The sequence below is a fragment of the Heptranchias perlo genome, chromosome 1, assembly GCF_035084215.1.
Source record: "Heptranchias perlo isolate sHepPer1 chromosome 1, sHepPer1.hap1, whole genome shotgun sequence".
Lineage (NCBI taxonomy): Eukaryota > Metazoa > Chordata > Chondrichthyes > Hexanchiformes > Hexanchidae > Heptranchias > Heptranchias perlo.
Genome location: NC_090325.1, coordinates 13,628,046 through 13,653,723, shown reverse-complemented (window position 1 = coordinate 13,653,723; position 25,678 = coordinate 13,628,046). Strand labels below are relative to the sequence as shown.

Below are 25,678 nucleotides of genomic sequence, written 5' to 3'. Positions count from 1 at the left end.
GCACCCTTTCAGGCAAGTGGAGAGTGTTCCATCACACTCCTGGCTTGTGCCTTTTAGGTAGTGGAGAAGCTTTGGGGAGTCAGGAGGTGAGTCACTCGTCACAGGATATCCAGCCTCTGACCTACTCTTGTAGCTATGGCATTTATGTGGCTGGTTAGTTTAGTTCCTGGTTAATAGAAACCCCCAGCATGTTGACGGTGGAGGATTTGAAGATGGTGATGCCATTGAATGTCAAGGGAGATGGTCGGACTCTCTCCTGTTGGCGATGGTCATTGCTGGCACTTGTGTGGCACGAATGTTACTTGCCACTTCTCAGCCCAAGCCTGGATGTTGTCCAGGTCTTGCTGCATGTGGCCATGGACTACTAATGAAGAATGAATTGCGAATGGAGCTGAACACTGTGCAATCATCACTTCTGACCGTATGATGGAGGGAAGGTCATTGATGAAGCAGCTGAAGATAGTTGGGCCTTGGACACTGCCCTGAGGAATTCCTGCAGTGATGCCCTTTGAAGCTACCTGTTTCTTTTTCCCCTTAATAAAGCAGTCTGAAAAAAAAATGGTGTTAAAAGCGGCCCGTGGAAATCCCCTCTCCTGATATTTTTTCCTTTTAGGCACCTGCTTGCATTAGCACAGTTGGGATCAGATCACAGGTGAAAATCCTGTATTCACATACTCCCAAGATTTGATGTGGCCTTCAGAAATATTTTTTAAAATTCTGAATACAGAAGAATTGGTTAAGAACAAACCAAAATGCATTTTTTATTTTTCAAAACATCCATTCTCAATATGTTTAATTAAAATTATTACGGTGGGAAGCCCTGTCATCATTAATTAAGAAAAAGCAGCTGATCCAAATTTGACAACAGGAGTATTTTTCAATGCAATGTCTCCCATCTGGTTTGGTCTCCATGCCAACACTACATTTCCCTGAGGCTCCTGTTTCTGTCCTTACCCAGTGGTTGTGTTTTGCAAGGTCACTGTCATTTGCTGCCATCTAACTTCTCAAGTCACCAACCACTGCAATAGTGTTGGAAAAGTGTGGACTCAGTTTTATAGTACATATTTCATGTTACAACATAAATACTTTTAATTTTTGGAGACATTGCAAAAAGACTGATTTTCTGGGTTCCTGGTGCTAAGATGTCAAATTTTCTTTTACATTTGTACACGCAGAAGTTCATTCAACCCCATATCCTTGCCAAAAGCAGGATTACAAAATAATCATTAACATTGTCAATTGCTAACTGGCAGATATGAAATACTAAAAGCTGAAAACTTGATGGTATTTTGTCCCCTTTCTGTTTCAGATGTAATTCTGTTGATAAAGTCGGAGAGTGTTCATCTGTACTGTAACCCTGTAAATTATAACTATCTCCTGCCTTATGTAGCACAATGGAGGAACCTACACATACACTGTATGACAGAAAAAGAGGTAAGTTGTAAAAATATTTTCAGCTGAAGAGGTATGCAAGGTTCACCATGTTGCAGTATCCTTATTGAGATTTATTTTTCAGTTTTCTAAAAATCTAACTAAAGGGGACAAATGTAGCATTAATACCCAGCCCTTCATTTTTCCACAATTCAGAATTATTGTGTCTAAAGAATCATACAAACACAGTTTATTTATCACTGCCTGCTTCCTCACTGCTGTATCTGTCCATCCTTGCTGTTGTGCTGCCTTAAGACTTTGGTCAGCTGCTCTCACCATCAGACTTGGTGCACACTATCTCACTTGTCCCACCACCCTTTCTTGCCACTGTTGGTAAGTGGTGGTGGAAAGGGGCAAGGCTGGGGGAGTTGATGGAAGTGAGGGGATAGGGAGTGAATGGGATGGGAATGGTGACAGTCGTAATAAAGGGGGTGACGGAGTATATGGAATCGAGTTGGGATAGAATGTTTGGGAAGGAGGAATCAGGGTGGAGATGAAGTTAGTGTTGTTGGAACAGGCATCCAGCAAAGGGGGAGGGAGCTTCCTTCCTCTTGTGGTGTTTTCTGCTGCTGCTTTCGTCATGTTGCTTTCCACCGTTGCCATGCATACTAGCCAGATGCTTCCCCCACCATAAGAACCCAAGCATAAATGCAACCCTTTATCAAACTCCCTGCATCTACCACTTTAGGCCCAAAAGTTCCTCTGCGGTCCTGCAACCCATCACCCCAAAGGAAACCCTTGGCTCTGGCAAGCACCTTTCACCCATGATGCTTGCATGTTTCCCTGACCTGACAACTCCCATGACTTGGGCCTTGCACCCGTCACTTAATAGAGTCTGTGGCCTCCCTCCGATGCCACCCACCAATTTCCACCAGAAATGAGAGAAAGAGAGCAGAAGAGAAAAAGAAACAAGTGGAGAGTGGCAGAGAGAAGCAGTAACATGAAGACAGTGGAGATGCGTGAGAGAGACCGTATGTTCTGACTTATTATCATTAACGCCATGCGAGGTCTACCAATAATCTATTGGAAGCAGTACGTTAGCATATGCAGATGCCATTGTTACAGATGAAAAGCAATCTTTTAAAAGAAAAAAAAGCCAGACCAGCTGCTGGGTGCTTCTGACTTGCACTTGATACCGGCCAGTACTTCCCATTCTGCAAAATTCTGATTGATCTTGGCCTGTTTAGTTCAACATTAGATTTTGTGGTCTTAAACAGTTAGAAAAAAATGAAACAAATTTAGTATGACCCAATTCTTGATTTTCGAGAATGCAGAATAATTGCACCTTGTAGCCTTAGATACACATGTATCACTCTGCTGTTGAAGTGTACAGTGTACTCCAAATAGTATATTGTTCCTGTCTTGTCCTTCTAAAACAATGAATCCTTCAACTTATCATGAGCAGTAACATGGGAGATCCAGTAGAATATTGTTAAAAATCTCACAATTGTGTACTTCCTGTTCCTCCAGTGACAAACTTCCGGTGTCATGCTGTCGTATTAGACTTTTTGAATAATTTTTTTTGAAAAAAGAGCAAATTACAAATCTAACTATCCCAGCAAGGAAAATCTATCAAAAAAAAAACAAAAATTAAACGGGGGTGGAGAATTTCAAAATCTAAAGTGATGAAAATCCTTCAATCCAGTTGCTCAAAAAATTGGAGTCCGTTTCTTCATGCTGTAATATGATTTGAGTTTTTTCTTGTTTATCCAAAGGGTTTCAAAACTACGAAGTGCTTAATATTTACTTCAGAGGTTAGTTCAAAGAGACAGACAAATGGAGTGGTTATGGCATTTTGCTTTCTCTTGTTTATAATGAGAATACCAAATCAATGATTCTTTGCAAAAATAGATTTATTTTTCACAGTTCAAACATCTTTCCTCATCCTTGAAGTCAATTGTTATTGCCAGGTTTAAAGCTGAGATTTTCCAGGTATTTTTCAGTTTTTATTTTTATAATCAAAAATCTGGGGAGAAAATTAGAGCAACCGGAGAAAATCATTAAAGTCAGATTTTTCTTTGCATACTAAACCCCAATAAAACCAGCAAAAGACCAGCAAGATACAGTTAACCTAAATGACAACAATTATTTACAGTTCACAGACACCATTTTCATAGTGATTGTTTCAAAAGTAATGCAGAAAAAGTTTCCACAATATCCAAAAACTGTCGAGCTATTTTAGCAGTAAAATACATTGATAGTATTTGTGGGTGGACTGAGTGATACAAAAATGGACATTCAAAGCAGCATACCACCACCATTGTATCTTGGAGCACAATTGTTTTAAACTCTGACTGAAATCTGAAATTGAATTTTGCAGTTTGTGCTATGCACTATATATTCTGATGCCTGCAGTGTATCTATTTTGTTACTAACACTAGCAGTAGTCATTATCAAGGCTCTTCCATGTGCATTATGAATGTAATGCATGCACATCTCTCCGAAGCGAAATTTTGCTTTTTTTTCCCTCAAATTTGGGAAGAAGTCAGTTTTTATTGATTATCACCAAAAAAAATTTGTGACTTTATCGGTGGAAATAGGATTTACAAAGAATTATTCTATAATAGTTTTTTTTCTTCATAAAGCTTTTTTGAGTAAAAGTTTCACGTCAGAACTTTCATCAACACTTGTTTTTAAAGTTGAGAGAGGAAGGGAGCGGATTCAGCACTTGTGTTACGAAAAAATTAAATTATGCTGCTCTGCTCGCTACATCCAGAATATACTGACACCCAGATGCAAAATTTGGAAGTGACACAAGTAGTCAAAAAGAAAAATAGCTGATATACACAACAAAAATTGAGTTATGTTTTGGGATCAGCTGTTTTTTCCTCTTCACATGACTGCTGTTTGTACTGGGTTGTTTATATATGCAACTTGCATGTTTATTGAAACAATCAAGTCTAAAGTTTTTCTTCCAGAGAGAGAATATAAACACATTTATTTATGCAGTGAAGGTGCATTAGGAAAACTTTGTTTTTCAAGAAGCAATCATAAATATTTTACTGACGCGAGGGAGACCTCTTGCAAACTTCTTTCTAAATTATTTCAATTGCAGATGTTCACTTTTATCTACTTCCATACCTTAGAACAGCATAAACTCTAACATTGCAGGAGATCCCTATGGTATGTCATATTAACTTATCTGTAAGAATCTTAAAATGCTTAGTGCTTCTGAACTACAATCTGATATACTGCATGCCCCTCTCTGGACTTAGTTTTGGGAAGATGAGCACATTCCAATCTGCAAAGCTGATTTGTAGTCTCATCTGCAAAAATCACTCATTCAATCGAACAATAAAGCTTTGGTTGAACTTGGCCTCTGTTTTCTTAGGAGCAATTAAACTTTGTGGCCTTAAATGATTCATGGTGCACAGTGTAACATGGTTATCCTTGTAAAACAGTCTGCCATCCAATTTCTAATCAAAGCCAATGGACATCCACGAATGTACACAAGTTTTGAGTTGAGTTTGTTACATTGCAGGTATCACATACAGAAATTCCTGTGTTGCACTTGAAATATTAAACATCCTTAACAGAAAAAACCTTTCACTTAACTTCACTAAGTGCATTTTTTTTTAAAAATGGAAGTTGTTTTTAAGCAAATTGCCTTGTGGTTCTGCTACAGAACAACTGACCTTTTTAATTGTCTCGGGAAGGCACAGCAATACACCTTGTGGCTTTAGTGGGACACAATCAATTACAAACAGTTACACTTTAGCAGCAGAACAGTGCATTTTTTTAACATTTATTCTCGGGATATGGGCGTCGTGGCATAGCCGGTGGCATTTATTGCCCCATCCCTAGATGCTCTTCAGAAAGTGGTGGTGGGCTGCCTTCTTGAACTTTTGCAGTCCATGTGGTGAAGGTGCTCCCACAATTCTGTTAGGTATGGAGTTTCACTATTTTGACCAATGACGATGAAGGCATGGTGATATTTGTGCAAGTCAGGATGGTGTGTGACTTGAGAACCTTGTGATGGCATTCCCTTGCACCTGCTGCACTTGCCCTTTTAGGTTGTGGGGATCACTGGTTTGGGAGGTGCTGCCGAAGAAGTTGGTGAGTTACTGCAGTGCATCCTGTCGATAGTATACAGTGAAGGGGATGGATGTTTAGGCTACTTGTCTAATACATAAATTTATTATAATTATCATTTATTACATGAGCACAATTTTCTACTCTGCAACTTACTGGGTTTAAACTTCTTTCCTTTAGTATGAAGATGAAGAGGCGGCAGAGGAGTTTAAAATTACCAGCTTTGTGGATATGGTGCGAGACTGTTGTCGAATTCGAGTTCCATATAGTTTCCAGGGTAAAGAGGAAAAACTGTTTTCCAATATTATAAATATAGTGAGAAATAATTAAGCAAGCCACAACAGGTGTTTCTATTTAATTTGCCTTTTTAAAAAAAATACCCATGGTCGTTAAGGTCTCCTCTTTCTGCCTGTACTATGTGAAATGCATTGAGCGAAGGCAGTTTAGGCTAGGAGTGCAGGACAACAATTTATTTTCCTTTCCTTTTGGGTTGTATCTGACCTCTCCTTGATGGTATGGTGAAATTTGTAAATCTGACCTGTTTGGAATTCTGGATGCAATCCAATAACTCTGGCTATGGTACCTCCTGTGTTAGTTTAGATTTTTCATCAGTTTTGATGAGCTTCACTTTCACTTGATTTGAATGACAGTTTATATAGTTTTTATTCTTTTAGCTTTTAGCTTATATTCTCATCAAGCAGAGTCAATAGATTTTGCTTTGTTTCTACTTCATGTTATTTTAACAAATGTATTGTCCTGCCATCTTCAATGTTTATGCAAGCATTTAAAGTTGAACCGTGTCAAAGCACTTCCCACATTAAATTACTTTGGAAGAGACTGTTATCTAGGACCACTCAATTGGAAATGAGTTATGTGAGACTTGGTTATATAGCTTAAGGTGCTTTTGAGGAAACAAAAACCTGGAATGTTTTTCCATTTGCACTTTAAATTTGGCCATAGATATTGAACTGGATATAGTTGATGAATTTTTAAAACTACCAAAGCATAAAGTCAACATATCTGTATCCTTGGTGCTGGTAAGCCTGGGATCATTTTCTTTTTTTTTAACCTACTTAGTGTAATTGTTAATGAAATTATGGCCCCTCATTATTTATTACATTGTGTTCACTTAGTGGATATGTAATTCTGTTTTTAGATCACCTCATTGTGCTTATCCTTCTGTGTCCATTGCAATTTTTAGGCCATGTTCAGAAGTTTGACATGTTCATTGTTGAAAAGTGGCCCATTGTACAAGCATTTGCTCTGGAAGGAATTGGAGGAGGGGAATTTTTTACAATGAAACATGAGGTATTTACTTCAATTTTATGTGAGTGCTGTGCAAAATTGCAAATATATAGTAGCATTAAAATGAACAAATTTAACAGTATTCACACAAGAAGTCTCCCCAAACAGATATAACCTGGCAAAATTCATAACTGATTATAAATGATGGAAAGGTGGAGAAATTTTTTCAGAGGGTTGTTCAGATCTGGATTGCACTACCTGAAAGGGTGGTGGAATCAGATTCCATAGGAACTTTTAAAAGGCAATTGGACATGTACTTGAAGAAGACTAATAAAGAGCAGGGGAGTGGGACCAATTGGCTAGCTCTTTCAGAGCTGGCACAGGCACGATGGGCCAAATGGCCGCCTCCTGTGCTCAAAGAGTCTATGATTCTTTGGAAGTCCGAGACAGGCTAAAAAGGACTCAAAAACCATCAGAGTCCCAGAGATAGATGTATTTATCCCCAGTGCTGAGAAATGGGTGGAAATTTGTGAGGCATGAAAATTATCGTGCGATTGTTTGTAATTTACATTAATATCTTGATTCAGAAAATCCAAGGCAAAATTGTAAAATTTGCCGATGATAAACTAGAAAGGGCAGCTCATTAATTATAAAATGAGTCACTTGTGTCTTTTTTTTCTCTCCTCTCCTCGTAACGTTTTGCTTCTTTTTCTTTCAGGTGGGAGGGTGGGTGGCATTGTAAGGAAAAGAATCACCAATGGTTGCAGGCTGCATTTGGGATGGAGTTTGTGGGGAAAACCTGGCTCTGCAACACTGTATCTGATATATTGCCCCAATCGCTAATGTTTCCCCCACTCCTTCACTTCCGTCGTGTCCCTTGCCCCTTCACATTCCCATAAACATCTCCCTATCCTACTACCCCCTTGCTTCCAGCACTACCCCTACCTCTTTGCCTTTGAGTTTTTTTTTTATTCGTTCATGGGATGTGGGCGTCACTGGCGAGGCCAGTATTTATTGCCCATCCCTAATTGCCCTTGAGAAGGTGGTGGTGAGCCGCCTTCTTGAACCGCTGCAGTCTGTGTGGTGAAGGTTCTCCCACAGTGCTGTTAGGAAGGGAGTTCCAGGATTTTGACCCAGCGACGATGAAGGAACGGCGTTATATTTCCAAGTCAGGATGGTGTGTGACTTGGAGGGGAGCGTGCAGGTGGTGGTGTTCCATGTGCCTGCTGCCCTTGTCCTTCTAGGTGGTAGAGGTCACGGGTTTGGGAGATGCTGTCGAAGAAGCCTAGGCGAGTTGCTACAGTGCATCCTGTGGATGGTACACACTGCAGCCACAGTGCGCCAGTGGTGAAGGGAGTGAATGTTCAGGGTGGTGGATGGGGTGCCAATCAAGTGAGCTGCTTTGTCCTGGATGGTGTCGAGCTTTTTGAGTGTTGTTCGAGCTGCACTCATCCAGGCAAGTGGAGAGTATTCCATCACACTCCTGACTTGTGCCTTGTAGATGGTGGAAAGGCTCTGGGGAGTCAGGAGGTGAGTCACTTGCCACCGAATACCCAGCCTCTGACCTGCTCTTGTAGCCACAGTATTTATATGGCTGGTCCAGTTAAATTTCTGGTCAGTGGTGACCCCCAGGATGTTGATGGCAGGAGATTCGGCAATGGTAATGCCATTGAATGTCAAGGGGAGGTGGTTAGACTCTCTTGTTGGAGATGGTCATTGTCTGGTGCGAATGTTACTTGCCACTTATGAGCCCAAGCCTGGATGTTGTCCAGGTCTTGCTGCATGTGGGCTCGGACTGCTTCATTATTTGAGAGGTTGCGAATGGGACTGAACATTGTGCAATCGTCAGCGAACATCCCCATTTTTGACCTTATGATGGAGGAAAGGTCATTGATGAAGCAGCTGAAGATGGTTGGGCCTAGGGCACTGCCCTGAGGAACTCCTGCAGCAATGTCCTGGGGCTGAGATGATTGGCCTCCAACAACCACTACCGACTTCCTGCTACCTGCTCAACTCCTGTATCCTCACCTCCCACTTTCTCTGCTGTCACTTAACTCACCCTTAACCCTCCATCTATTTCCCCACTCTTACTTGCTTCCACCAAGGACAGGTAACCTGTTTCTCCCTTCCCTACCTATCCGTTTCCCTCACAGGCTTTGTTTGCGTTCCACATTCAATCTTTTTAAAAATAAGAACTCAAATTAAATTGAGGAAAGATGCTCGCTCGCTCACTCTGTCTCATAGGTGTTCACAATTAAAATCACTGTCTCACAGGTGTAAGCTATTAGCATTTAATTTTTTTAACTGTCAATTAAACACAAATGTGATAATTAGTTGGCTTCAAAAGTCAACTTTATTATTTTTCAAAATTACTTCAAAAAAATGTACTGTGCAGAAACTGTGGCCAGAAGGTAAAGAAAAGTATTCCATCAGTTCTGATGCATTCTGGCAAATTAGGTATCCAGCATGAGCTCAGACTGCAGAATGCATGGAATCCAAACTCAGGTTATTGGGAGAGATTGAGCCTTTAAGTATAAGCTTTAGAGAGATCATTAGATGACTAGAATCATAGGTTACAGCATGGAAGGAGGCCATTTGGCCCATCGAGTCTGCGCCGGCTCTGTGCAAGAGCAATCCAGCTAGTCCCACTCCCCTACCCTTTCCCCGTTGCCCTTGCCCTTTTTTCCTTTCAAGTACTTATCCAGTTTCCTTTTGAAGGCTATGATTGAATCTGCCTCCACCACCCCCTCGGGCAGTGCATTCCAGATTCTGACCACTTGCTGTGTAAATAAGTTTTTCCTCAAGTCACCTTTGATTCTTTTGTCAATCACCTTAAATCTGTGTCCTCTGGTCCTTGACCCTTTCGCCAATGGGAACAGTTTCTCTCTATCTACTCTGTCTAGACCCTTTATGATTTTTGAATACCTCTATCAAATCTCCTCGCAACTGTCTCTGTTCCAAGGAGAACAACCCCAGCTTCTCCAGTCTATCCACATAACTGAAGTCCCTTATCCCGGGAATCTTTCCAGTAAATCTCTTCTGCGCCCTTTCTAAGGCCTTCACATCTTCCTGAAGTGCGTTGCCCAGAACTGGACACAATACTCCAGTTGTGGCCGAACCAGTGTTTGATAAAGGTTCATCATGAAGACCTTTCAGGAGTGCGATTAGAAAACATTTCTACACACAAAGGGTGGTAGAAGTTTGGAACTCTCTTCTGCAAACGGCAATTGATACTAGCTCAATTGCTAAATTTAAATGTGAGATAGATAGCTTTTTGGCAACCAAAGGTATTAAGGGATATGGGCCAAAGGCAGGTATATGGAGCTAGATCACAGATCAGCCATGATCTTATCAAATAGCAGAGCAAGCACGAGGGGCTGAATGGCCTACTCCTGTTCCTATGTTCCTCTGTTCCTATCATGACTTCCATACTTTTGTATTCTACGCCTATATTTATAAAGCCCAGGATCACATTTGCTTTTTTAACCACTTTCTCAACCTGCCCTGCCACCTTCAATGATTTGTGCACATTATCCCCCAGATCTCTCTGTTCCTGTACCCTTTTTATAGTTGTGCCCTCTAGTTTATATTGCCTCTCCTCGTTCTTCCTACTGAAATGTATCACTTCTCTAAAAAACAGTTCAGTGCATAAATTTCTTCATGTTATTGTGAAATATGTAATTTATTGATTTGTTTTCATTTTGTTTAAACCCTTATTTTGAATACAAATTTCATTCACTGAGGGGAAGGAAGGTGGACCAACAGTATTCAAATGAGAAGTTTTCAGAAAGCGATGTACTACATAGGGAGAAACCGCCTATTGGTGAAATTGTGTACTTATGGGGTGATGAGTGTACATGGGTGATTTCCATTATAACTAGCCATAGGAATTTAGAGTGGGTGGAAAATGGACAGAGAAATGTGCTGACAAGATTAACAATAGGAAGTAAGGTTTTATAATCCAGAAAGTGCACACAACAGTAAGCTTTTTAATATGAAATAGATTGTTTCCAATTTCAGTAGAAGATTCACTATGGACTTGCCCCTGTTAATGTTCTCATCCGGTCATAATTTTTTTTTCAGTAGTCACTGAATGCTAAGGGTAAATTAATATTGCTCAAAGTCTATGTTAACCTCCTAATTTTTCATCAAAAGAACAAAATACAAGTTTTCTGAGATAGACCACAGGTAACAATGAAACATGTTTGGTGAGAATAGTCTTTAGGTTTACTTTCTTGCATGAATTTTTACTTGTATGTATAAATATTGAAGTGGTAATCAGTGGTACTATCCAATTTGTGGTAATGACTGAGTACATACACCTTCATCTGGCAGTAAGGCTCTCTAATGTAATGCATCCTTTCTAATAAAAAGTGCATTATTGTACCTCAATTTTTTTGTGTAATTCCAAAGAAAGCATTAAGAAATGGTCTACTATTTTGTATAATGTTGCCATTAGAATTTCCTTTTTGACTCTTGTAGCTGTTTGATGCTAGTGAGGAGCTATGGCAGACCTATAGCAGATTGGATCCAGTCTCTCTGGAAGTCTTGATCACTGAGGTAACTTGATAAAATATGTATGTATATAATTTATCCTTATGCCCATTCCTAAATCTTGACTAATGCTGCTGTATAGTTAGATATTGGGATAACATGGAGTGGTATAGGTTCAGTAAACCAATAGGTTTGTGAATAGAGTGAATGTTGGACACTTAAAGCAATGCAGATTAAAGATACAATTCTTATGTTCTATAGCAAATTGTCTTTAGGAATACTAACTTACCTGTTTTTTAACTTGTTGAAAATTTAAGGAGCTTTCTTTATAGTTGTATCAAATATTACCAGTATTTTTATTCTGTAATGTCTTCATTAAAAACTAAAAAGACTTCTTGGGTTTGGTGATAAATTTTCAGGTAGTGGAATAAGGTGTATTATAGGAGCTTTAACAGTTCGTTTGCTTTACTCAGTGTTGTGTCCATTTTGAATTTGTTGTCTTTATACCATTTCAGGATTTGATGGCATTCGACAGACAGTGGGCGAGCTTCTTTTCCAACTTTGACATTGAGGGTGCTTCCTCTATACTGGAACTTTCAGAGGCACAGGCCGGAGAGGTGGGAAATAAAACATTTTTACAATACAGTAGATGTCATTAACATTTATCCATCCCTTTAGGTAAAGGTAATTCTTCAGTAAGCACCAAGCAAAAAATTATGTTTTGCACCCTAAAATAAGTAAACTTGCCAGAATGAATACATTTAGATTTGCAATTTTAGTTCAGACAGCTGGATTTCTGTTTCTGTAGGCTGTTTGTCTAAAATTTGTTAATTTTGACGTTTGGCGGTGCGAGGAAGATGTCTGGCCGGAGACAGGCGGTGAAATACACAATGTTCAAATCCTTGAAGCTTAGAATCCTATCTGGCTAACTGTCCTATTAGAGGTTGGTTTACATGGCTTTGGTTGAAATCAACTCCAAGTAATATGTTGTTCATTAAACTGTTTTTCCCTATTTTTTTCCCTAATTCTCCTACCCTGCCCCTTTCACAGCCACTTGCCTCCAAATATACTTCATATAGCTGGAAGAGCAGACAAATGGGCTGCAAGCTCCTGCATGGCTTTCAACACCAATGCTCTTCCATGGATCAACTAACGGGAGGCATGATGGTAAGGGGGACAAAATTGAACATGTCTGTTTTTAAACCCTGCAATGGGATGCTGCAGTGCTATTGGCAGATTGTCCCACTTGCTCCATTATGAAACCAGCTGAAAATGATGATTTCTGTTATAGTCAAGTGTCAGCTACTAATTTTACTGTATGGGATGAAAATTGGTATTGACACATACCTCATAAAATGATGCGCCACTTGTGTTTTGTTCAAAACACATATACATTTATCTTGATGGTAAAAATATTTGAGTTTGCCATTTGTTTGGTTATGTTTGTAGGATTTTTAACAATGTTGCAGAATTTATAAATGTCCATCATACAATTAAGTCTGAGTCTTAGTCTCACAGCTGACTATGTTTGCATATTGCCCTTTATACTAGTGAGTTATGCTTAACTGCACTCATTTAAGACTGACAAAACAATTGGCGTTAAATCTGACACAAGTCACTTTCGTGCATGCTGTTTGAATTAGTAAGTTAATGGGGAAGATGTTCAAAATTGAAACATTTATCAAGAACATTTATGGTTGCACTGCAAATAACACACAGGAGCTATTTCCCGAATAAGTAAAAGCAGAAATGCTGGCAACAGTCAAAAATGATTGAACAGCATCTGAAAGAGAATGGTAGCTTGATGTATGATGCTTGCTCAGAACTGGTAAGTTGAAGCTGGAGAATATAGGGCATGGGAAGTGATTTCTGGTAAGACAGCATTAGAAATGGAATGGACTACAGCCTCTATTGTAAATATATAATGAATGGCGGCATTTGACTGTAGTCATTCCTTATTTGTATTCATGCAAGGTCAAGGACGATATTGGGAGAGGGCATACAGGATTATGGAAGCAGAATACCTTACATTTGATAGAAATTAAGTACTTCAAAAATTCATTACTTGTCCACTGATTTGATAGTGAAAGTCATGTGCCTCATGGATGACTTACACTGACCCTAACAGAATCTGTGCTTTTCGTATTGCCAAATGTTTTGAGCATTTTAAGGCAGTTTGGAATCAACAACTTAAAGATCTGTTGGAAGGAGAATAGTTTTTTTTCCCCTTACAAAAATGAGAAGCATTCTTAGACATTTATTTTCTTTTTCAGCCTTTTAGAACTTACTTCAGCCATGGGTTGATAACCAGTCAAATTGCAGAGAAAAGGTATTTGCGTGTGCAAAACAACTTTTATTTTAGTATTATTACACAGAGTATCTGATCATTTTAATCTGTTGAAAAAATTTGACTTGAAAAACTTGTAAATAGACTCAATGTATGGGTATCCTTTAGCTTAGTAAGTATGCTATTTTTTAATTAGGAGGCGCCACTATTATAATCAGAATTAAAGAATTATTTTTAAAGCAAAAGTGAGCTTGTTAGCTTGCTTTTAAGAAGGCTTTGATTAAATATACCATAATCTCAACAAAGTTCCTCAGTTAACAAGTTGTAACAATGAAATTTGCATGAAGAACCGTAGGAATAGAAAGGGTCCACTTTCCTTATTGATGGGTATAATTTCTATACTGTTGTTTAATTGACTAGTGTGCTAAGTGTATCTGCTGCTGAAGATATTTTGTTAGAATAGGGTGAAGATTATAAACTTTCCTCAATAGAATTTAGTCCAGGAACCAACTTGTGACAAGTGATTAAAGATATTAAATTGTAGCACTCTGTCACAGAAAAAAAATCTGTTGGGAGAGCAATTGCTTTCTATTTAAAATTATCTGGTATTTGGTCCAAATGACTCTAAACTAGTTCTATATTGTAAATAGACTAGCTCTTGCCGCTACAAAATTTTGGAATAAGCATTACATAAGAACATAAATAGGAGCAGGAGTAGGCCAATCGGCCTCTCGAGCCTGCTCCGCCATTCAATAAGATCATGGCTGATCTGATCCTGATCTCAAATCTAAATTTTTTGGGAGAAATTCACCACAAACAAATTTCTCTATTGGTATTTGATAAACTGTCTCGGTGCTTTTTGTAGTTTTTAAAAGCACAAGTAGTTGAGTTTTCATATAGGCAATAGTTTAATCATTACTTCCTTTACTGGATATCAATGGGGCAGTAAGAGGAAGAATACAATTAGGAAGGATACTTAAAAATGACATTTGTGATAATTAAATAGGACTATCCTTTAGATTGGTTCAAAGTCTAGGAGAAAGTACCAAAATCATGACTAGAGTTTCTGCCCAACTCTGCTTAATCCTGAATAGACAGAAGTTTGTCTAAATTTAGACCTGAGTTAACACACACTCTAAGGGATTTAGGTTTGGAACATGAGTGTATACTTCATGCAGAGGCAGTCAAGGTTTTTTTTGAGGTGGGTAGACTGTGTTGCTGGTATTGTGAAATGTGTATAGTTTTAAGCTGGTGGTGTTTGATATAGCCACTCAGCACAAGTACAAAAATCTCCTCTTCTCTTCTCTTTCTTCCCTACCCCACAGTTTTGTCCATCACTTATAAAATATATGCATGATGTGGAGATGCCGGTGATGGACTGGGGTTGACAATTGTAAACAATTTTACAACACCAAGTTATAGTCCAGCAATTTTATTTTAAATTCACAAGCTTTCGGAGGCTACCTCCTTCGTCAGGTGAACGATTTTTTCACATCGTTCACCTGACGAAGGAGGTAGCCTCCGAAAGCTTGTGAATTTAAAATAAAATTGCTGGACTATAACTTGATGTTGTAAAATTGTTTACAAAATATATGCATGCACAGAAGTTTATTCAATAGTATAAATTGTGGAACTAATTTTTGAATACAGGGATTTAGTTTAGAGGCAGGACGATGCTTATACTTGAATGAAATCTGGAAAAAAGTGATTACCGAAGGACTGAAAATTGGGACAATATTAAGTTGAAATTTATAAACTGATAAATTATGCTTAAAGGGACAGATCAGTTAATATTTCTACTCAAAATAAATGTATTTTATCTATTTAAACAAGAATATGTTTTACATATTGATTTATGAAAGGCTACAAATATTCAAGTTGGTTTTGTGTATCGTCTTTTTTAACCCCTTATTCAGCACCAGTCGGCAGCCTTTTGTCCTCTTTGGTTGTCACTCGACAAAAGAAAACTTAAATTCGTACAGCTTTGCTTTTCCATCTGAGGGTCACCTTGTTAGAAACACAAACAACAGAGGAGGCACTGCCAGACATATGGTATTGTAACTAATGTTTCCTACATTTTTTGTATAGTTAAGTATGCTTACAGGTTTTTACCACAGCTGTGGCTAAATGTCGGGTAGAATATTTTTTTATCTCTGATACAATAGAAAATTTATTCCACATTTTTTTGAGATGTGTTGGCTTGGACTTATCCCACTTATCACAGAAAACTTAAGTTTAAGATCAGGAAAAATACTCTTTTATGCTATCTAGAATTTAATGCACCAGTGATTGACACGTCTGACTAATTGGTCTACATCCAAGTAGCTTTTTGTAATATCTTGAGTAATGATATCCAGAACTCCCACATGGTGTATCAGTTTGAACTATCAAGCCAAGGTGCAAGGTTTTTTTAATCTGGTGGGTTAATTTGGGATGATACCAAGTCATGATTGCAGCCTTGATTGCCATCTCATGCATGCGTCAAAGCATAAGACTCCACTTAGCGTGAGATCAAATGGTTTATTTTTAGTACTACAGAACAATACATTCCATCCATGTTAGTATTGATGATCAGCTGGGTTAAATAAGATATCATAGCACAGGAGGCAGCCATTTGGCCCACTGTGCCTGTGCTGGCTCTTTGAAAGAGCTATCCAATTAGTCCCATTCCCCTGCTCTTTCCCATAGCCCTGTAAATTTTTCCCCTTCAAGTATTTATCGAATTCCCTTTTTGAAAGTTACTATTGAATCTGCTTCCACCACCCTTTCAGGCAGTGCATCCCAGATCATGTGGTATGCTGTAGCTTATATCAGAAAATGTGTTTTTGGGGGGCAGATACAGTAGATGAGAGATTTTTTCACCATTACGTAGCAAGCCCAACAGGAGAGGGGGCAGTTCTGGATTTAGTTTTAGAAAATGAGGCTGGGTAGGTGGAAAGAGTATCAGTGAGAGCATTTTGGCATAGTTATGGAAAAGGACAAAGAGTTAAAGTTCTCAATTGTGGAAAGGCCAATTTTACTAAGCTAAGAAGATTTAACAAAAGTGTACTGGAAACAGCTACTTTAAGGTAAATCAATGTCAGAGCAGTGGGAGGCATTCAAGGGGACACTTCAAAGGGTGCAGAGTAAACATGTTCCCACAAAGAAAAAGGGTGGGGCTGCCAAATCTAGAACCCCTGGATGTCAAGGAGCATACAGGGTAAGATAAGGCAGAAGAAGAAAGCTTATGTCAGACACTGAGAACTCTATACTACAGAAAGCACAGGAGTATAAAAAGTGCAGGGGTGAAATTAAAAAGGAAATTAGGAAAGCAAAGAGAGGGCGTGAAAAAATATCAGCAAGGAAAACCCATTGATGTTTTATAAATACATTAAGAGCAAGAGGATAACTAAAGAAAGAGTAGGGCCTATTGGAGACCAAAAAGGTAACCTATGTGTGGAGGTGGAAGATGTTGGTATGGTTCTTAATGAATACTTTGCACCTGCCTTCACAAAAGAGACGGACGATGTAGATATTGTAATTAAGGAGGAGTGTGGAATATGAGATGGGATAAACTTGGTGAGAGAGGAAGTATTAAGGGGATTAGCATCTTTGAAAGTAGATAACTCACCAGGGCCAGATGAAATGTACCCCAGGCTGTAAAAAGAAGCAAAGGAGGAAATAACAGGCTCTGATCATCATTTTCCGATCCTCCTTGGATACAAGCGTGATGCCGGAGGATTGGAGGACTGCTAACGTTATACCATTGTTTAAAAAGGAGCGAGGGATAGACCGAGTAATTACAGGCCAGTCAGGCTAACCTCGGTGGTGGGCAAATAACTGGAATCATTTCTGAGGGACACTTAGAAAGGCACGGAGTGATGAAGGACAGTCAGCGTGGATTTGTTAAGGGAAGGTTGTGTCTGACCAACTTGATTGAATTTTTTGAGGAGGTAAAAAGGAGGGTAGATGTGGGTAGTGCATTTGATGTAGTCTACATGGATTTTAGCAAGGCTGTTGACAAGGTTCCACATGGCAGACTGGTCAAAAAAGTATAAGCCCATGGGATCCAAGGGAGAGTGGCAAGTTGGATCCAAAATTGGCTCAGTGGCAGGAAGCAAAGGGTAATGGTCAGGTGTTTTTGTGACCGGAAGGCTGTTTCCAGTGGGGTTCCGCAGGGCTTACTACTAGGTCCTTTGCTTTTTGTGATATATATTAATGATTTGGACTTAATCATGCCCCCTACATTTAAGAAGTTTGCAGATGATACAAAAATTGGCCGTGTGGTTGATAGTGAGGAGGAAAGCTGTCGACTGCAGGAAGATATCAATGGACTGGTCAGGTGGGCAGAAAAGTGGTAAATGGAATTCAATCTGGAGAAATGTGAGCTCCTTTGGGGAGGGCAAACAAGGCAAGGGAGTACACAATAAATGGGAGGATACTGAAAGGTGTAGAGGTAGTGAGGGTCCTTGGAGTGCATGTCCACAGATCCCTGAAGGTAGCAGGACCTGAAGGTAGATAAGCTGACTAAGAAGGCATATGGAATACTTTGCTTTATTAGCCGAGGCATAGAATATAAGAGCAGGGAGGTTATGCTGGAACTGTATAAAACATTGGTTAGACGACAGCTTGAGTACTGTGTACATGTCTGGTCACCACATTACAGGAAGGATGTAATTGCACTAGAGAGGGTACAGAGGAGATTTACGAGGATGTTGCTGGGATTGGAGAATTTTAGCTATGAGGAAAGATTGGAGAGGCTGGGGTTGTTCTCTTTGGAACAGAGGAGGCTGAGGGGTGATTTAATTGAGGTGTACAAAATTATGAGGGGCCTAGATAGAGTGGATAGGAAGGACCTATTCCCCTGAGCAGAGAGGTCAATAACCAAGGGGCATAGATTTGAAGCGATTGTTGGAAGGATTAGATGGAAGCTGAGGAAATTTTTTTTCACTCAGAGGGGTCTGGAACTCACTGCCTAAGAGGGTGGTAGAAGCAGAATCCGTCAACTCATTTAAAAAAATACCTGGATGTGCACCTGAAGTGCTGTGACCTACAAGGCTACAGATCAAGTGCTGGAAAGTGGGATGAGGCTGGGTGGTTTATTTTTGGCTGGCGTGGACACGATGGGCTGAATGGCCTCCTTCAATGCTGTAAATTTTCTATGAGGTAATCAAATTGACAGAAACCCAATTTTTTACTGTGACAATATGAAAAACTAGTCTGCTCCAAACTGCATGACCACTCCAAGGACTTGTGGAAGATGTTGAAGTTGTCAATATTAGGCTTGAACCCATATCTCTGCTGTTGAGAAGGATGGAGGCAATGCCACATTGGTTTCTAAACTGACTGGGAATCAGCAAACAGTTTACCCCTCCAGAAGGATCAAGGTCCAAACCTAATGACTGCAGACAAATAATCGTACTGCAGATTGTGTTAATGCTCATAGTAACCATGGTGTTAAAAAAAAAACGGTACATTATCTCAATTACACTGACCTGGTATCTGATTGATATTTTGACATACCAACATCTGGCACGTTCAACTAGTCCAGAAATTGAGTGATTTTTCTCAATGCACATTGTATAGGCAGAGCAGTATTTGATAAATAGTTGAATTCCAGCAACAATCTGAAGCCGATCTCTTGTCTGCTTGAACAGTTGAGTTAGATATTTGGATTCAAATATGAAGGTGTAATAAATGGGATTTGTTGTATTGTAGTGCACTGAGGGAAATTTGCTTTTCCTCGCTCTGTCTTGGTGGAGGTCACCAAAAATGATTGTACAAGGCAGGATCATTAGCAAATCAGTGTGGTTAACTGCACCTTCATCTTTAAGGTAAATAGCTGAATCACTGTTGACAGAATTAGACAGTAGGGAGATCAGTTGGTATCTTACCTTCAATGCTGATAAAATTAAGTCGTAATTCTGTGGAGAGTTTGAGTATAATAGCAACAAGTTTTATATTGTCGTACAGATTCGGCTTCTTGATTCGATAATCCAAACTAAGGTAGTCTGGGAATTATGTCAGAAATGCATTATGTGGGAAATCCTAAGTACAAACCTGTACCTCACTCTGTGACATAGCATGTTGGTTCTCTAATGTATTGCTGCAATAGATTTTTAATTCTGAATCTTAAATTGTAATTTGTTTTTGTCTGAAAAATGCAAAAACACAAGTTGCTTGTTTGATTCCAAAATTGCAAGGGATATATAGAACATGTTACTAATTCCACCCAGGTTGTGCAGTGCACATCTCCCAGAGGACCTTTGGCATGCTCGAGGACATACTTTTTTGGAACCTCTCATGTACCTTACATAGGTATGTTAATACCTGAATAAACAATTAATTTCCTATTTATAAAGGCGATCAGAAGTGAAATAAATGCCTTTTTATTTTATCCTTGCAGGCAAAGACAACAACCAAGAGAAAAAGAATGAACTGTTGTAAGTTTTACTCAGTAACTTTCAATCCCAACTTTTAAAATAAAGGCACGCATAATTAACTTTAGAAGTTGTAATGGGTGTTCAGTACCACAGGAGCAATATTTAAACGGGTTTGATTTCTTGGAAGTATGCGATGGAAATGGGGTTCTGTTCTTTCTCAGATCTTCTCATTGATGTTGTAAGTAGGCCAGGGCACTGGAAATTTTTAAATTTTAGCTCAGAGCATTTGGTCAGTGCAAATATACAAGTTTTCCGAGAGGTATTACATATTTATGGCAAATTTAAACAGACCTTGTCTGGAATAGTGTATTTGCTAGCTTCGAAGGATGATCACCTTTGCTTTTTTTTATATTAATTATTTGCAGACTGACTCCTATGTGGACAAAATTGAACTGAATAATCCTCAGTGTCAATGAAAAGGAGATGCAGCCATTATCTGCAATGGCTTTCCCATCAGACTGCAAACAAAGCTTAGCATATACAATATGAAAGGCTTTTAACATAAAGACCTTGAAGTAGCTGCTTTTCTTTAGTTCACTTGCTCAGTACCCAAGTAGTGTTTCATCTGAGATTTTTTTTAAAATCGAGCTTAATAGTTTGTTAATGTGAAAGTTAGGTACTGTATTTTCATTTTATCTGTTGTATTTTTGATAGTCCTGAATAACAGTCGGTAGTTTGGCTTGAAATATTATGTTGCAGAGATCGGGGTGGGTAATTTTAACTTAGGCAATAGTGTAAAACTGGTGATATCTGATCGGCCGCTCAATGGAAAGGAAAATCGGCAGGGTGTATAAACAGGCGGCCGATCCTGTCGCTCCAGTTTTACTTTAGCGCCGAAAGTTAAAATTACCCCCAGGAGTGTCTGTTGCGCAACATGTATTATTTCCAGTATGACCCAATTATAAGGATAGAATTTAACCATGAGGCACTCAACATCCCTTTCATTACACATGTAAAGTTAAATTTCGGTTCCAACAGAGTTATGGAAGCTGCCTTTTATGTTGAGCATGAGTAAAGGAAGCCAGGAGCAAGCCTGAATTGTAACAGCAACATTGTGGTTAAAATGTGAAGCTACTAGTATTTTTTTTAAAGTTTGGTAATAGTATAAAGCAATAGATTTAAAATTAAGTAGAAGTTCTGAATTTATTTTGGTCATTGTTTATTTTTTATGCAAATTGTCATCCCTTTTTGTCTCCCAATGGTGTTGATTCCTGTTGAGGTAAAGGTGTCTGATTTCTTAACCAAGAGGCCCTTCTTAATATATAAGCCTTGATGGTTAGCTTTGGCAGGCTATTTTACCACAGGTATCCGAGCTGAGCTCAATTCTGTCCTCACCTGCTGCATGCACATATACCAATGGTCATGGATGCTGATTAGAAGCAGCTGATTAGTATTCTTGGAATTCAATTTTTTTTCTTGATTAATAAACTGTAATTTTGGATCATTGTTGTCTTTCTCTAGGTTGGTGTCCGATAGACATTGCTGTCTTGTCACAGTCTACCGCGACACTATTTTAGCCATGTGCACTAATTTTAGTAGAAAATGTCTTAGATATGCTCACACAATTCAGGTAATTATGCTTCACATATATATTTACTTAAAAACATTTACCACCATTCAGTAACCAAGGCAGCAAAGCACCCACAATGATCAAAAAACGCTCGCACCGTCTGCTTTTCCTCTTAGCATTTTACCAACAAACACACAATAAGGTTAAAGTGCACGTGGATGCATTGTGCAAATGAGTATTGAGATCACATGCCCAATGATGGTGTCTGTTGCTCATTTTTTTACGAACTAATCAGAAATGCCATTAGTCACATCTGGATTCTCAATTAGCTACATGTGGCTCGTGGATAATGTGTTGAACAAAACTGTTCTAGACTGCATCATGAATCAGCGAGTAAGTCTCTGAATGATCTTTATTTCTTAGGGTGTTGCCACAGATTTATGTTGCTGTAGTAGAAGCCGTGCTGGCTAGCATCCGATGTTACATAGAAACTTCCAGCATAAAAATTGTAAGTGACTTTTGTAAGATTGAATTTTAACTGTTAAAGGTTATTTTGGTGTTGTAATCTATAGCAAGCATGACTAATTAAGTTAGAAATCATGCTATCATTCTCGAGCAAAATGCTTGAATCTTGGCAACATCCTCCGAATGGACTAAGGTGGGATAATATGATAATTAGATCTCCAACAACTTGTAACGCACGGGGGAATTCTTGTTGCATTGGGCTTTGTAAATTTTCAGCTCAGCACTGTGAAATACATAAGTTGCATCATGGAAACAGACCACTTGGCCCAACCTGTCTGTGACAACATTTATCCTCTGTCATCTTGAATGTTAACTTTCTGCCTCAACCACGAACTCCAGAAGTGAATTCCAGTTTCATCTGCCCTCTTAAGTCTCTTACATTATTTCTTGTATCTATACCCCCTCATTCTTGACTCCCAAAATGCTGGAAACGGTCTGCTTCTATCTATCCTGTCCCATGCTCTCATAATTTTAAATATTTCTATTATATCGCTCTATAATCTGCATTGTTCTAATGAAAATAGACCCAATTTTTTCACGACTTTGTATTTGTATTTCCTCATACCAGGCAGCATCCTAGAGAATCTGCGCTTTTTAAAAAATTGTTCTCTGGATGTGGACTTCAATGGCAAGGCCAGTATTTATTCCCCATCCCTAGTTCACCAGGTTATGATACAACTGAGTGCCTTACTAGATCATTTCAGGAGGCAGTTTAGAGTCAACCACATTGGTGCAGGATTGAAGTCACCTGTAGGCCAGACTGGGTAAGGATGGCAAGTCTCCTTCCCTATAAGGACATTAGTGAAATAGTTGGGTTTTTAGACAATCCGACAGCTTCGTGGTCACTTTTTCTGACACCAGCTTTTTATTTCCATATTTTTAAACTAGCATTCTCTGGATTATTAATCCAGGCTTCTGGAATGCTAGCCCAGTAACATAACCACCACCTCGATCTACCCCTCTAAAGCCTCAATATCCTTCCTATAGTGTGGAGTCCAATGCTGCACACAGTACTCTGAGAACATTAAGGTTTTAAATAGGCTGATTATTACCTTTTTGAGCTAAAATCTAGAATTCTATTAGCGTTTGGATAAACAAAAGTACTGAGACAGAGGGCATGATTTTAAAAGTGAAAAACGGATGGGTTGGGGGCGGAGGGGCATTCAAAATTGCAACCATTTCAGACCCGCCTCCAACTCGCCCATTTCCAGTTTTCACCGGGGCGACATGAGGAGCAGGTGACCAATTTATTCCCAGGAGGTGGGTCGGGCCATAAAACCTTTCAAGGAGACTGCGGGCCTCCATTTTCGCACAGTTTCCGATTTCAACCCCAGGGGGCAGGATTCCCGGGCCTTCTCTTTCACGCTACATGAAAGGAAGCGAGAAGGCTCGAGACTAACTAACTGGTCGGTGCTTTTCTGGCACAGCTTGTGGGCCAGGATGCTTAGGAGTGAATCCCCCAGTCCCAGCAAGCCTACCTGCTGTGACCCTCACAACGATCGCGGACCCCCTCCCCATTTTACCCCTCCCCCAAAGATGGCAGGCCCCCCACCCCCCCCCCCCCCCCTCCCCCCAAAATGATCTTGGACTCCCGTGATGATCCCGATAACCCTCTCCATGACTGACCCCTGATCCCTCCCTCCATGACTGACTTCCCCTGTGCCAACCCAGCAACCCAGACCCTCACACATGCCTGCCGCCCCCCCCCCCCTCCCCCCTCCTTTCAATCCATACAAACAAAGAATTACTTGAACACGTCCTCTCCCTGGCTGGCTTCCTGTCTGACTGGGCTGATTGACAGGCTGGTTTCAGTCAGTCAGACGGCAAACCAACAAAAAAAAATGAAAGACGCCCTTGAGTCAAAATCGTAAGGATGCCTGGGAAACCTGTACTTCCGGGTTTTCCGTCCACAATTTGACCCCCCCCCCCCCCCCCACTTCTCACTTCCAGGCTCAGAGTCAAAATCATGCCTGTAGAATTACAGAAGTTGTTAGAAGAACAAACAAACTTGCATTATATATACTTTTCATGACAGCACATCCCAAAGTGCTTCACAGCCAATGAAGTACTTTTGAAGTGTACAGCAATGTTGTAATGTAGGGAAACGTAGCAGCCAGTTTATGCACAGCAAGATCACACAAACTGCAATGAGAAAAATGACTAGATAATATGTTTTAGTGGTGGTGTTCGAGGGATTGGCCAGGACAACAAAGTTTTGCATTATATAACGCCTTTGAACGTAGTAAAACATCTCGACGCATTATCAGACAAAATTTGACACCGGGCCACATGAGATATTAGGACAGTTGAACAAATGCCTGATCGAAGTGGTAGGTTTTAAGGAATATCTTGAAGGAGGAGGGAGAGGTAGGATATGGGCAGCAGAGTTTTGGATGAGGTGAAGTTCACAGAAGGTGTGGAAGCTGGGAGGCTGACCAGGAGAGCATTGGAATAGTGGATTCTGGTGGTATCAAAAGCATGGATGAGGATTTTAGCAGCAGATGGGCTGAGGCAGGGGTGGAGGTGGGCGATATTACGGATGTGGAAGTAGGCAGTCTTGATGATTGGATGTGGGGTCTGAATCTCTGCTCCTGGTCAAATAGGATGCTGAGGTTGCGCACAGTCTAATTATAGCGTCAGACAGTGGCCAGGGAGTGGATGGAATTGGTTGCTAGGGAACGGAGTTTATAGCACCAGGTGATCTCCCCTGCTCTTCAAACCATGCTGTGGTTTTTTTTTTCACATCAACCTGAAGCATGAGAGGGGATCTCATTGAAACATCAAAAATTCTGACAGGGTAAAACAGACTGGATGCAGGGAGGATGTTTCCCCTGGCTGGAGTGTCCAGAACGAGGGGTCACAGTCTCAGGATACGGGGTAGGACATTGGACTGAGATGAGGAGAAATTTCTTCACTCACAGGGTGGTGAACCTGTGGAATTCTCTACCACAGAAGGTTGTGGAGGCCAAGTCACTGAATATATTTAAGAAGGAGATAGATAGATTTCCAGACACACAAGGCATCAAGGGGTATGGGGAGAGAGCAGGAATATGGTATTGAGATAGAGGATCCGCCATGATCATATTGAATGGCGGAGCAGGCTCGAAGGGCCAAATGGCCTACTCCTGCTCCTATTTTCTATGTTTCTATAACCCAAGAGGGTTATGAAGCCTCAATTTAACGTCTCTTTCGAAAGACAGCACCTCTGACAATGTAGGACTCCCTTAGTACTGCACTGAAGTGTCAGCCTAGATTATGTGCTGCACTCTTTAGAGTGGGACTTGAATCCACGACCTTCTGACTCTGAAGCGAGAGCGCCTGAGCCAAGGCTGAAACTTAAACTGTGGTAACTGTGAACAAATGTGCTTAAATTCTTCTTCCCCCCCCCCCCCCCCCCTACCTTCTGCTCTCCATTTTGGAAGTGGGAGCAACTTTTTGAAAAATAAAATCTGTAATGCCATTTTTCAATTGATTAAATGGCCAAAAGCTGAACATGGACAGCATTAATCTTTCATGTTTTTCTGCATTGAATGGAAAGGGGCTTCCAATGAATGAGTAAACTCAGCAACAGCCCACAAGAAAAGCACACAAGGACAAGTAAATTTGTCTATGCTACATTAAGGGTTAAGCATCCAAGATTGCACATAGTTCTACAAATAGTAATCACCATTTGAAGAGATATTACCTATTGTCCATTTGAGTAGATGTTGAAATGGAGAAATAAATTAATGC

At 39.9% G+C, this 25,678-nt stretch overlaps 1 protein-coding gene across 3 annotated transcripts in view; it reads left to right on the top strand.

The window, feature by feature from the left end:
* Window positions 1-25,678, top strand: part of dnaaf9 (dynein axonemal assembly factor 9) — a 174,741-nt gene that overhangs the window by 26,810 nt on the left and 122,253 nt on the right. For 2 of the 3 annotated variants that reach the window (XM_067981085.1, XM_067981025.1), the window contains exons 4-14: window positions 1,310-1,434; window positions 5,644-5,740; window positions 6,665-6,771; window positions 11,191-11,268; window positions 11,718-11,819; window positions 12,253-12,369; window positions 13,476-13,531; window positions 15,406-15,541; window positions 19,705-19,786; window positions 19,875-19,911; window positions 21,845-21,929. In XM_067981085.1, coding sequence (XP_067837186.1) covers window positions 1,310-1,434; window positions 5,644-5,740; window positions 6,665-6,771; window positions 11,191-11,268; window positions 11,718-11,819; window positions 12,253-12,369; window positions 13,476-13,531; window positions 15,406-15,541; window positions 19,705-19,786; window positions 19,875-19,911; window positions 21,845-21,929 — 1,022 coding nt within the window. The remainder of the gene's footprint in view (window positions 1-1,309; window positions 1,435-5,643; window positions 5,741-6,664; window positions 6,772-11,190; window positions 11,269-11,717; window positions 11,820-12,252; window positions 12,370-13,475; window positions 13,532-15,405; window positions 15,542-19,704; window positions 19,787-19,874; window positions 19,912-21,844; window positions 21,930-25,678) is intronic. The other variant, XM_067981140.1, reaches the window with a different exon arrangement.